This window comes from Setaria viridis, chromosome 1, assembly GCF_005286985.2.
Source record: "Setaria viridis chromosome 1, Setaria_viridis_v4.0, whole genome shotgun sequence".
Lineage (NCBI taxonomy): Eukaryota > Viridiplantae > Streptophyta > Magnoliopsida > Poales > Poaceae > Setaria > Setaria viridis.
Genome location: NC_048263.2, coordinates 40,040,767 through 40,053,808, shown reverse-complemented (window position 1 = coordinate 40,053,808; position 13,042 = coordinate 40,040,767). Strand labels below are relative to the sequence as shown.

Sequence of the window (13,042 nt, the reverse complement as noted above, 5' to 3'; positions counted from 1 at the left end):
ATACTGTAGTGTTTCGTTTGTATTTGTGAATTATTGTCCAAACATTGACTAATTAGACTCAAAAGATTCGTCTCGCAAAGTACAACAAAACTGTGCAATTAGTTTTTAATTTCATCTACATTTAGTACTCCATACATGTACCGCAAGTTTGATGTGATGGGGAATTTTCTTTTTGCATAGTGCTAAAGTTGGGAGTTAGGGTGAACTCAACAAGGGCCAAGTTAAAATTCCCAGAGAAGGTGAAAGCTCACGAAATGTCAAAGATCCAGAACATTTCGTGGTTCGTGGCTTTCCCTCGCGGTGGCAGGACGTCAGCAGACAGCAGGTTTTAGGCCGGCCTAAAGGCCAACGCGAGATCGCCAGGCCTAGCCTAAAACGCAGTAGATCACAGGCCTAACCTAAAACGCAGTAGATCGCACTTGAGTACCGCTACTGCAGCGCCGCCACGCACGCACTCGAGTAACGCAGCTGCAGCCCCCGCCGCTGCACGCGTGCTGCGCCCGCGTTCCCGCCGCATGCGCGCACGATCCCTGTGTTTCTGTTCAACTGCGCCAGACGAGATCAGCTATGTTCCTGTTCCTGTTCGTTTGGACTGCGCCAGCATCCAGGTATGCTGCTCGATTTTCAATTCCTCAATTCTCCATACCATTAATTATTAATTCAGACTGCGAGAAAAGGAAAAGTAAAAGACGTGTGGATGAGTTGATAGAATCACAGAGAGGATTTATGGATAAATTTTGCAAGAGTTATCAGGATCCTGAGAGTAATACGGGCGCTTCGATGAACCTAAATGAGTTAGCAATAGTTGTTGCAGATGAACCAACTAATGGGAATCAGGAAGAAAATATTAACATTAACGTCGATGATAACAATGTAAGTAACTCTGAGAACACAGTAAATGCATCAGGTGCATATGCACAATCTGCTAGTGTTGATGAAGAACCAGTTTACACTTTAGATATTTATGATCCAAGAAATTGGGATAATCTTGATAATAAAGCAAAAGACATATTAGTCAAGAAAGGACCTATAAGAGAAGAAAATATCAAATTTCCTCTAGATGCTGCCTCAAGATATTTTTTCATATGCTCATTATTCTAGATGCTTTTGGATACATTTAAGTATTTATTGGTAACATTTCATATTTATTTGTTGTAATGCTTATATGAAAGGATCCCGAGTTTTACTTTCGCCCCGGACCTCCCAAACCTCAGGACCGGCCCTGGTAACCCTGCCCCTCGAACTATACAAGAGCAGCAAGGACCCCTCAAAAACCCAAGCCATATTCAATACACTATACGCTGAGAATACAAACCTAGAGCATAGGACATAGGGTATTACACCAATCTGGTGGTCTGAACCTGGTAAAGTTCCCTGTGTCCTTATATTCATCCATCTAGCTCTAGGTATGGCAATACCCTCCACACAATCTACCACCTTGGTCTACCCCGTGGTGAACTGCCGGACTATTCCCCCGACAAGGACTGACATTCATTCCCAGCTCTAAGCTTAAACCTGATGATGAATGACTATGACAACCCTAGCTACAAACTTCATTATATCGCATCTATACTTTTAGACATCAACATTCTCCAAAAGTGTTTATTGCATGCTGGTAAACCTAAGAAAGTTAATAACATTAGTACACTACTACTTTAAGTCAGCTCTACTCATATCATTTCCATATAACCTAATATTCGTAAGATGTTGCCACTCACTCCCAATAAGACACTAACTTTAAATTCAGAGTAGCTCATGAACATCATATCTCCTTATTCCCCATTTTCACCTTTTTTTACATAGCATCTATATTACATTGCTGATATAAATGCATCAAGATTTTGGATAAATCAGCATCTAAAACAGTGGTATAGTTCACCTCCAAATTTAAGAAATTAAGTACTGCTACACACTACACTTTGATGATGTAAGTAGTGTTACACACTACACCTCCAATTTAAGTACTGCTATAGTTCACCTACAATTAAGAAAACTAGGCAAGAGAGCGATGTGGGAGAGGAGGGATTCCGTACCGAATCAGGCAAGTTGTTGCTCACGATCACCGGTGCCGGCGGTTATGTCCCGACTCCCGAGAAGCCCAGCCCAGCTTCCGCCACCACCGTCAGTAGGGCCGAGCCCATGGGTGTGCAAGCAATTCAATGGAACAGGGCCCCAAATTGGAGGGGCCCACCAACCAGACTGACTTCTATAGGCCCTGGTTCTAGGCGGCAGGCGTAGGCGCAGCACCGCAGCCGCGCAGGTGCCAGGTCGTAGGCTAGGACTCCATCCGTCGCCTGTCGATTAAGATCCGTCGCAGGTGGCACAGCGCGTGTCGGTGCCGGTGTGCTGCGTGTGGCCCGTTGTGCATGTAGAAGACTTCCTTTTCACCAATCGCACGCAGCGCGTTCGTCGGAATCGGGATCGGCACCGGTACAACTATAGAAGACTTCCTTTTCGCCGATCGCTGGCCGATTGCGTAGCCCCGGCGGCCGGCGGCATTGAGGCACAAGGTGACGATCCGATGGTCTGTTAATTGTGATAGATCGCTCCAGGTATACTAATCTGGTTCAGTTAATTTTTAATATTTTAATCAATGTTGATGGGTGATGACTAATATAATATTGATCCATCTAGGTGTTCAGTTATCTTTGTTCTAGTTCTGGATTATCTAGTGTTCCAATCTAAGATTGTAGTCATGTCTTCTGCAAACCAGTCTAGAAAGTATGAATTTGGTTACCAAAAGCGTAAGAAAAAACAAAGAATAAAGGATTTAACTCAATCTCAAAAGGGGGCTATGGATAAATTTGTTAGAAAAGAGTCACAAGTGTCCACCGATAATCAGTCACTTGGTCAGGGACAGGAACTGCACTTGATAATAATGATGACAATGATCCAAGAGATGGTCAGATGGAGATAGAAAATATTGTCGGGATCGAGGAAGTTCTTATTGATAACACAAACATTTAAATGGATAACAATGCTGATAACATTGGAGCCAATAGTACTGGTGTTAACTCGAACACTTCACCAATTGCGGATGTTAATGATTCCTTTCAGCCTAATATATTTGATCCTAGATATTGGGATTCCCTGATCATAAACAAATTGATATTTTAGCACAGAAGGACCTTAGAAGAGATTTATCAATTCAGAAAGGTACTTCAGTGCACAGACATTCGAGAAGCTCTACTTCAGGTACCCAATATTGTTGTATTGATATTTGATAATGATGTACAACTATAACACATGTTTTCTTCCTAAAATTTTTCAGGTACCTGATGTTGATAATGATCCTAAAACAAGCAGTGAGGCTAGTGGCAATAGTCATTTGGTATGAGGTATTATATTGCGTTAATTTAGTAAGCAAACACTTGCAAGCAAAGGATATGCTTATTGATGTTGCTATTGAGAAAGTGGAAGGGCCGATTTCTTTCTTCAAGGGTTATAGGGAAACTGGTTTCTTAGAAGCATTAGAGATTGCTAAAGGAATTGCACTTGAGATGGATATTGGTACAACGTTTCGTAAAAGAAAAGAAATTAAAAGAAAGAGACATTTCGATGAGAATCAGATGACACAAATGCTGCTACACAGTCTGCAGAGGGCCTATTTAGAATCATCTATTTTTTACCTATTGTTGATCAAGCAATTTCCTCACTTACAACAAGATTTGAACAATACCAGAGTTACCAAAAAAATTTTAGTTTCTTATTTACCTCTGAAACATTACAGGATGACACGAGTTTAAAATCATCTTGTGATAATTTTGGGGCTGTCCTTACAAAAGACGAAAATCTGATGTTGATGCCAATGATTTGTATGTGGAGTTGAAGTTTCTTCAAGATTTCATTTATCTTTCCTAAAGATATACGGGTCCTGTTGAAATTCTAAAGTTTCTAAAGCAGCATGACTGTTTTTCCAATGCAAGTATTGCATATAGAGTTATGTTGACTATTCATGTGACTGTTGCATCGGCAGAGCGAAGCTTTTCTAAATTGAAACTTTGAAGTCATATTTGTGTTCGACAATGACACAACAAAGACTTAATGATTTGACCACAATAGCACTTGATAGTGAATTGCTAGAGAAGATTGATTATGAGCATATCATTGAAGATTTCATTTCAAGGAACACTAAAAGAATGAAGCACTTCAATTAAAGATTATAAAAGCAAGAGTCAAATAGGTACGATTTTTAATATATCTTATTGTGATATATATCATATATCTTATTTATAGTCCTATTTTTTTAAGAGCAGATATAGTACAGGGTCTTGATTTTTGCCGGCTCAACCCTGACCATCAACCGTCGTCTCCGTCCGCCCTTCCCCTGAGGTGCTCGCGCAGCGCGGCGGCACGCCGCATCCTCACCGCCACGATGCGGAGAGGGAGATGCGGCTGCGGTGGAGGCGGCACGGGCTCGGGGAAACGGCGTGGGGGCGCGTGGCGATCACGCGGCGAGCAAGCCAATTTGGGTCTGGAACTCTGGAAGCTGGGATTCGGGAAGGCGGCGGCACGCTGCCACGAGCTTCCTTTGATTTCGATGCTGGCATGTGGCGGGCCGCGAGGAATGTTATTGCGATCTGTAGCATTAATCTGTAGCCGTCCGCGTCACGATCCAACGGTTCATATGTTATTGCATGAATGCAAGAGAAAATATGTTGAAACGGCCATACCAGTAGTGTAATCACTGCACAAGTAAAAACTTCCATTGAACTAAATGTACCAGTGACAAATTATCACTCGAATTACACAGAATCTGTATAGTCACCCGAATTTATCAAAACTTGCTTATAGAGTAAGGCCAGGGGCGAGGGCTTTTTCCCGGCACCTGATTTTTCTTATCTCGTCTACAAAATTGTTGCATGGTGTACAGCCTAAAGCATGTATTGTTGCGCTCTGAAGAACTAATGAACACATACATGCTAGCAACATGAGGAATGTTGGGGAGCGAATTTTTACCTATCACTATCAATATGGAGAGGGGGTAACAAATTGTCTATGCCAAACTTGAATCATGACCTCTTCACAACTGCCACTGCAAAGTGAGGGTGGTGTGTGAACTCAAACGAGACCCTCAGAGATGGATCGCCTGGCCCAACTTGGCTGATAATGTTTAGGGCTATCCTGTTGTGCTCAGCCACCTGCTCTATCCGCCGGAGCTCCGCAAGCTTTTCTGGTTCACTTGCAAAGCTACCCCTTAGGGAGGGGATGATCTTCCGAGTTTCCTTGAAGAAGTTGTATTTCACCAAATCCTGTGACAAAAGAAATATGGAGGGTTAGTCAAAATATGCAAATGACAGAACTAGTAAAAAGATTTCAGTGCCGAACACTCACCATTATGCCTGCCTGGGAAGAAGATTCCTTAAAACTGTAGTAGGAAATGTGCTCAGGGACTCGAGCTTTCTGAAGAAGATCAAAATGCTGCATGAATCTCTGGGAAGAAGGATTGAGCACATGTCAGACGAGTTTAAGCCATATTTAAAAGGATGTTGGAGCTCTCAACACTAAATCCAGCACACCTCTTGTTCAGTGTTAAAGATACTTGGTAATTGGAATGACCTACTTTCATTTCTGAGGACAGCTAGCATCTGCATAAGCAATAAGAGAATGGGGTTGTTCAGTTGAATATTGGGACAGTTGTACAAATGCATTCCTTGTACCGATAATATTTTTAGGTGACAGTATTTTTCCATATGTACCATTGAGAGTCCTTCAGACAGCAAAACATAGCATTGAAGCAATAAACAAGACGATGAAAATGTTGTATCCCGTGCTGAGTCCTTTGAATGATCCTTCTTCTTTTTCCCTTTTCTTCGTGCTGAACATTTGTCAATATGTTTAAGTTAAATAAGTTTTTGTTAACAACTAACCAACACATATTAGTGAAAATGGCACAATGTACATTAAAATGGTGCAAGAGATAAAATCAAATATTTTTTAATCAATACAATGCTAATAGTAATTGTATAGATAATCAAACAGCCACATCTTTTTCGTGTGTACTGCAATTTCAGTTACTGTTCTCCTTTATTTCCCATTTAGCTGTGATTTGACTCGAATAAAATCATGCAGCATTTGGGACCACCATTTTTAAACAGCTATAAGCAGCATAATGTACTGGATGGCAAATCACACCTGCGTACCTACCAAAATGAGCATTTGAGGTTGTGCTTTTTTGTAAAGTGTATATTCTCCGCCCCTTGTAATTATTGCAGTTGACATTTCCTTTAGTTTTCCTATTTCTATAATTCTCCTAATGTCTTTTCAAATCAAATTCCAAAACACAGTTAACATAAAGCTACACATCCAACAGACATATTAGTACTGCAAGTAATCCTAAATGCTAATTGCAACACCAAAGCTATGTTTAGAACTCCATAAGATCATCCTCCTATACCATCCTAATATGCGAGCAGGATAATTCACAAGTGACATGAAAACTTACAGGTTTCGCTACTAGCAAGAACTCGTAACTGCATCTTTTCTATTAGCTTTGTGAACACCACATACATGTACCAGTACACCATACAGTATTCGCCTGGAGAATATAGGTCAAGTTCGAAACCCAACGTGAGAAACCGAGAGGCAACCCAGTACGCATGCTCCTGAGTCCAAATAAGAAGTTGCTTTGATACTCTCATGCACATGTTCTGCACAACAACAAAAGAGCATGCTGAACCATGAGAATTATATGGTAAAGTGATATTTACAACAACAAGCGCATTAAATAAGAGATACCTCATGGTGCAGGACATTTCTGGTTTCACCGAACTCTCTTTTCAAAGCAAGCTCCAACTGCAACATGTATAAGCACAAAGTATTACAAATGCAAATGATACAGCCTACACATGAGGAAGAAGTATTTCAAACTGTTTGCAGTAAGGATGCAAGTGGGTACCAATAGTGTTTTCTAGGTCGGCTGATTAATTACGATGGCATGCCACTCTAGTTCATTTTCCCTCCCAAATTATTTACGCAAAATGCCATTCTAGTTCATTTTATTTGAGTATTGTAACTACCCCTAAAAGTAGCTGAAAAATGTAGAAGAGATATCATAGCAGGTTTGCCACAACATAAAATGCCTTCTGTAGTTAAAGCATCAGCAAATTTTCAGCTCGAGAGTTGAGCAAGGTATCACAAGAATGAATCAATGAGAAACATGTTTGCTTCTTGTCAAAATTGTATTTCAAACACGGAACCAAAGTTGTTACAAGTCCACAAGAATATATCATTTGTGTTCACGAATCAGCTACCAAACCCCTTTTCTTCACCTTGCCATTCTTGAATCTAGCAAGGAACATTTTTCATTGTTCCCAAAAAAAAAAGAATCTTATACCATTGGCAAGGCCAATTTATCCTATTAACAAAGTGTTAATTTGGCCAAATTGAGATTTATCAGCTGGATTATGAAACAACCAATTTCATTTACTAACATGATCGTTGCACTTGTGCCAACATTAAAGCATAACTGAAAATCTACTAATGCGAGCAGAAGAAAAAAGAAAGAAAGAAGTAAAACTGCATTTCACAGACCTGTATCGAAATAGTACTCCAATCCTGCAAACTCTTCCCAAGCTTGCGTCGTTGCCATGCAGTATTTGTACAAAGAATTTTAAGCAAGTTGATAACCAACTACAGGGTCATCAATGAAATTAATCAACAATAATTCCCGATGGATATAGGTGCAAGATAAATAGCCATGAACCAGAAAGTGCATTATGAAGTAAAAGGAGAAACATGAATGATCCTGGTGTCTGACCTGACCTAGCTGCACTACAAACTCATTCATCTGAAATTCCTTATCGCCTATAATGTCCGGTAATGATAAAGCCCTTGAAATCACATCAGAAAACAAGTTTTGCCCGTAAAGCTTGCCATCTTGGACCAACAAAGTCTGCTTCAAGGTTATTGTTGGATTGTTGTTAATGCAAGAAAGAAGCATTGAGTGAGCTATAGTAATGGAATTCAAAGACTGCATGTTGTAAAGGATGAAACGAATTGTGTTTCCAAAAGAACAGAATGCTCTCTTGTGCGTTCAAGAATAAAAAGAGAGAGAACAGAATGGATAGTCAGGATGTCAGATACGATAACCTACTAATTTTGCCCGAATATGCAAAAGATTACAATCTTCTTATTCTTCCTAAACCTAGCGTAACATCAGACAGGTATAATCCAAGTTCGGTTATGGCACAAAGACTTTTACTGTGAGGTAACATGATAGCAGTGCAAGATGCAAACAGTTATCTAAACATTAAATGGCAAGCTAGTCACACTGACATACTGTAGAGATGATGGTCCATGAAGCGTGTAAGTACTACCCACCTGGAGAAATGCTCTAGGAACCAAATCTGGCACAGATTTTTGGAACTGTACAATATAGTGAAGCACATTCTCAAGCACAGGATCGAGTGACAAAGCACAAATGACATCAAGATCATTCAGAAGCTTCTCAAAGTACCTGATTGCCTGAAACATTATAGTTACAACATTAAATCGGAAGCTGCAAAAGCGTATCAAGAAGCAATTCAGCCAAAATATAGAAATGTAAAGACAGCATAATCAAGGCAGGAATTAAAGCATAATTAATGCACGATTTGTTCTTACATTGCTCCAGCTAAGTACTTTAACAGCACGTGGCGGTGTGGGACTCAACAGTCTGCTGTTTAAGCTAACATCAAAGCCAACAGGTCGACAGCCCGATGCAGTGGTGCAGTTTTCATCATCTTGTAATGTAATGTTGGATTGGGACTTGAGAAACTCCCGAGACTTGAGCATCAAACTAAGCTCATTCAAGCATGAAGCAACATGCTTTCGGGCCAACTCCAATCCTCTCCCATGAGGTTTTCTCATGCTCATAACAACATGGTAGAAATGCTACAAAATAAAAAAAATAATGATGAAGGCATTACAAAATCAAAGAAAAAAAATCTGCAATGAATATTTGTCAGAAATGATTACCTACAACTGAAAGGGCAATGCCTAACTATGGTGGACCTCTAAACATTAGTTATACATTATTATAGTGTGGTCATTAGTTCCAAGGGTTCCTCTAATAAATGCACTCAGCCTTTAAGTAGTACAAACACACATAAATGCACAAAGCAATTGCAAGCATAATAAATAGTTACTTCTTTTTCTTTATTCACCACTGCAAAGGAAGACAAACAAAGTAGGGACCAGCACTTTCCCATGTTATTTCTCTAAAAAAATGAACAGCAGCAGAATCTATCTTGGAATCATCCTTGCTTAGTTTGAAACTAATATATTATCACAATATCAGAAGATCAACATAGATATACATTTGTTCAGTATCCACAATGAGAAAATTGACTGAACCATTGTAGAGCAGAATTGAACAAGAAAAAAGTTCAAGACCTTACGAAAACGTAACCTGCATAACAGAGCTCTGCAGTAATCCTCTTCCAGGTCAGGATTATCCTGCAGGGATTCAAGATCTGCGGATACAAAGTTTTCCTAGTCAATAACACGACATCAACAACCTTCTTATTTTTATAAAACAGGAGAATGTGTTGTTTTGTTCATTAACCTATATAACCTACATAAGATCAAACCAGAGTACATTAAGCAAGTCTAAGTAATAATCCAATTACTTGGATTATTGCTCTCAATGTAAGCTTCCTGTCATCATTTCTTCTTTACTATTTTTCTGCCAAACAGTTTAAAGACTGACCTGCAAGTTATTTAAAGTGGAGGACTTATCTAAGGGTTCAGCAACTTTGCATACACGCAAGTAAATAATTTTATACAAATTAACCAACAGTTAGCACAATTTCAAAACTGAACAACAACCAGCTGAGCTAATTACGGCACATACAATCTTTTTTAATCTTCAGTAATGGCAGCAGGAAACTAAACACACACCAACTATTTCAAATTGTCGCAGTTTCAACAATACTAATGAAGCTCATGACAGCATAAACCAAGAAAAACAGGAAGAAGGTTTTACTTAACATAAACTTAATACTAGTACCTTCTAGAGTTTTTTTCTTGGACAATGCTTGGGCTTTGCATGCACGTAATTGACGAGATATTGTCTCTTCAACTGAGTTTAGAATTGACAGGCATTTGTCATCCCCTTCATCTCTCAAAGGCAGCCCAAAAGACATAGTGAAGATATCCTCTTCCTACAAATACATGAAAAAGGACTTATGTAACAAGTTGATACATGGAGTCACAATTATGCAAAAGAAGATGGTGTCTCGCACTTAAAATGTCAAACAAAAATCAAAAGTGGTGTTCATATTGGTGTATTAATTGTGTACATCAGATCTCACACATTACTAAAGCATTAAATATCCCAATAATTACTTCTGCCACAAAAGCAACCAGAAATGGAGTTTTAGTCAGGAAAGCCACACAAGGGATGTTACCAGAGACTAACAAGTCCCTAGATTAGCATACTCTACACACATGCGCTATCGGTTATAAAGTCTAACAAGACTATGCCACTAGCTGATATGCTATCCTAAAAGCTAAAGCGCACAAGTCTTGAAACAAAACCACTAAATTTGTGCTTCTCACTTGCAGGGAGAACATTGAAGCTACTTTAAGAAAAAAAAATATTGCTCAAGGTGCTTGTCTTCAGATCTGATCAAATACAGCAACATGACAGATCTGAGCCATTTCAAGAAAGGATTTCGTGGACATAGTCAATAAAGATGATAACTGAACCAAAAAAAAAGTCCAAAGTCAATAAGCATGAACTCTTTTTGGAACCATCAAATTCCAAGATTCTAGACATGGTGCGGATTATTGACAAACATGACCAGGAAATATGGAGGAAGATAGCATCCAAGTTCCAACAAACAGTACCTCATGAGTTCGGGCAGTGGAAACCACAGAAATGACAGCATTACAAGTAGCACGCAAAATCCTGCAGAAGCTATGTAGTACAGCATGCGATGAAGTTCTCTCCATTCTCATAAGGTAGAGACATGTAAATACAGTTTGAGCAAGAGGATGCCCCTTGTGCCATGTTGCCTGAAAAATAAAGAATTCACATATGATGTTTACCCAATTGAAAAGGTTGCACATATTACATGCATGAGAGGACTTAAGTACCTCACATGAGAAAAGATGATCCATGACATCAATAGAGCGCTGAACATCAAGTGTCCTGTCCAAGCTAAGCGGGAGTGGGGCGACACCATCTTCTATGGCTTCTTCAATAGAGTTATATCCACTTCTCTCAATTCCAGAATCCATCTTTGGATCCATTATCTATCAAGACAGATAGATATTGAGCAATAGATTAAAATAACAGAAAATACAAGAAAAACAAATATATTGACCACCACACTCAACGGGCCTCACCAGTATGATGTTTGCCTTAGTCACTATGAACTAAAATGTGCATTGGTGCATTCACTAATGTTCAGAAAGGTTCCTACCCTTTTGATCAATATGTTGTTCTGGACTACCTAGCTAGTCCCTCCGTTCCAAATTGTAGGTCGTTTTGGCTATTTTAGGTTCATAGATATTATTATGCATCTAGACATACACTATATCTAGATGCATAATAATATGTATGAACCTAGAAAAGCCAAAACGAACTACAATTTGGAACGGAGGGAGTACAAGCTTGTGAGTGAGTTCACTAGCAGAATGAATGTTGTGAATGTCATGGTCATGGTTTTCAATTAAAGCATTTGCCCATCACATCAAAAAGTAAGCTATCAAGAGATTGCTTCTCATAAGCATGCACACATGCAGATCTACAAGCACCCGAAGAAGTCCAGAAAAGCAACTAGCACAACCTAGAAAATACTATGTCTTCAAGGAAAAGATCAACTAATTGCTAAATCTGATAACTAAATGCACGCGAACAGTTCAGTAGAATCAAAGAGCATCATGAGCCTCAACACTCACTATGAATAATTGGGAGAAAAAGAGACGGAACATTTCAAATAGCAGGGGATGTGGTGCCTGCTTACTTCCAATGCAGACATTGCAGCAAACAGACTAAAGTTCTCCCCATGTACAAGTTCGCCATCCTGGAGATCTATAAGCATGAACTGTCAGTAGGAGAAAAAAGAAGAAGAAAAATTAACTACAAGATATCAGCACGGGTTCAACTGTCAGCTGTATGCCATCTGTATGATGGAGTCCAAGAATACACCTAAATGCAACATCAACATCTCCTAAAGCAGACTTTTGCAACAAGTAACCCTAGACTTACTCTAGATGCATGAAAATACAAACCATCACAGTTACAACATAAAACCATGCACATGATATTAATTCGTAGGACGATCCATTCTACAAAATATCTCTATTGTCAATACAGTTATCCCACTGCAAAGGTAACCTATTTCACATTACTATTCAATCAAACACAATTACAGAGTGTGCGTGTTCCCTCTACAGGTTAAAACTGCCCGGTGCTCGAGCACACCCTGCTGACAACAAAATTTCCCCAGGCAACAAAGCATTTCGCAATCGCATTGCTGGGAACCAAAATGAGAGAAGTCACCCACACCAGCATCCACACATACCGAGATCTATACGCACGATCCAACGCACTGCAGAGCCCTGCAAGCATATACTCGCCAGCCCTCCAAAAAAAAAAGACGGACTAGTACGTTTCACACTATGCAAAGAGCGGGAAGGCTCTGCCTCGAGTTTTACCACGGCACGCGGCGGCGAGGAGCGGCGAGGCGTCAGCCCATACGCCCTGGCCGCTGGAGGTGGGTATGGAGGGGGGCGGCGGCGCGGCGGCCGCGGAGGACGAGGAGCTCGCCTCCATGGAAGAGAAGCTGGCAACGGCGGGCGGTGCGAGATCTGAAGCGCGTCCGAGGAATAGGTCGCGCTCGCGTCCCCTTCGCGCTACTTGGCCGCGGCGGCGTCGGCGGCGGAGGGGTTCGGGGTCGGAGGTTTTCACTGGCTGCGGGGGAGCGAGCCGAGCCGCCGAAGAGCGCAGGTCGTGTCGGGTCGGGTCCAAAGGGGCGAGCCCTTCCTTCACGGACCCATCCATCTTTCTGATCCCCTTCACGGCCCATGAAAACACTTCTGACATGCGATT

At 40.5% G+C, this 13,042-nt stretch overlaps 1 protein-coding gene across 1 annotated transcript; it reads right to left on the bottom strand.

Annotated features, from left to right (window-relative positions):
* Positions 1–4,676: 4,676 nt before the first annotated feature.
* On the bottom strand, positions 4,677–12,958 carry LOC117841431 (uncharacterized). Its single transcript, XM_034721788.2, has 16 exons — positions 12,649–12,958; positions 11,955–12,022; positions 11,083–11,241; positions 10,834–11,001; positions 9,992–10,145; positions 9,376–9,455; positions 8,605–8,874; positions 8,323–8,466; positions 7,760–7,894; positions 7,534–7,632; positions 6,739–6,795; positions 6,446–6,650; positions 5,700–5,818; positions 5,520–5,588; positions 5,335–5,433; positions 4,677–5,252 (listed from the first exon to the last, which is right to left on the bottom strand). Exons 1-16 carry the CDS (start codon positions 12,764–12,766, stop codon positions 5,013–5,015), a joined length of 2,184 nt encoding a protein of 727 aa, XP_034577679.1. The 5' UTR covers positions 12,767–12,958; the 3' UTR covers positions 4,677–5,012.
* Positions 12,959–13,042: the final 84 nt, after the last annotated feature.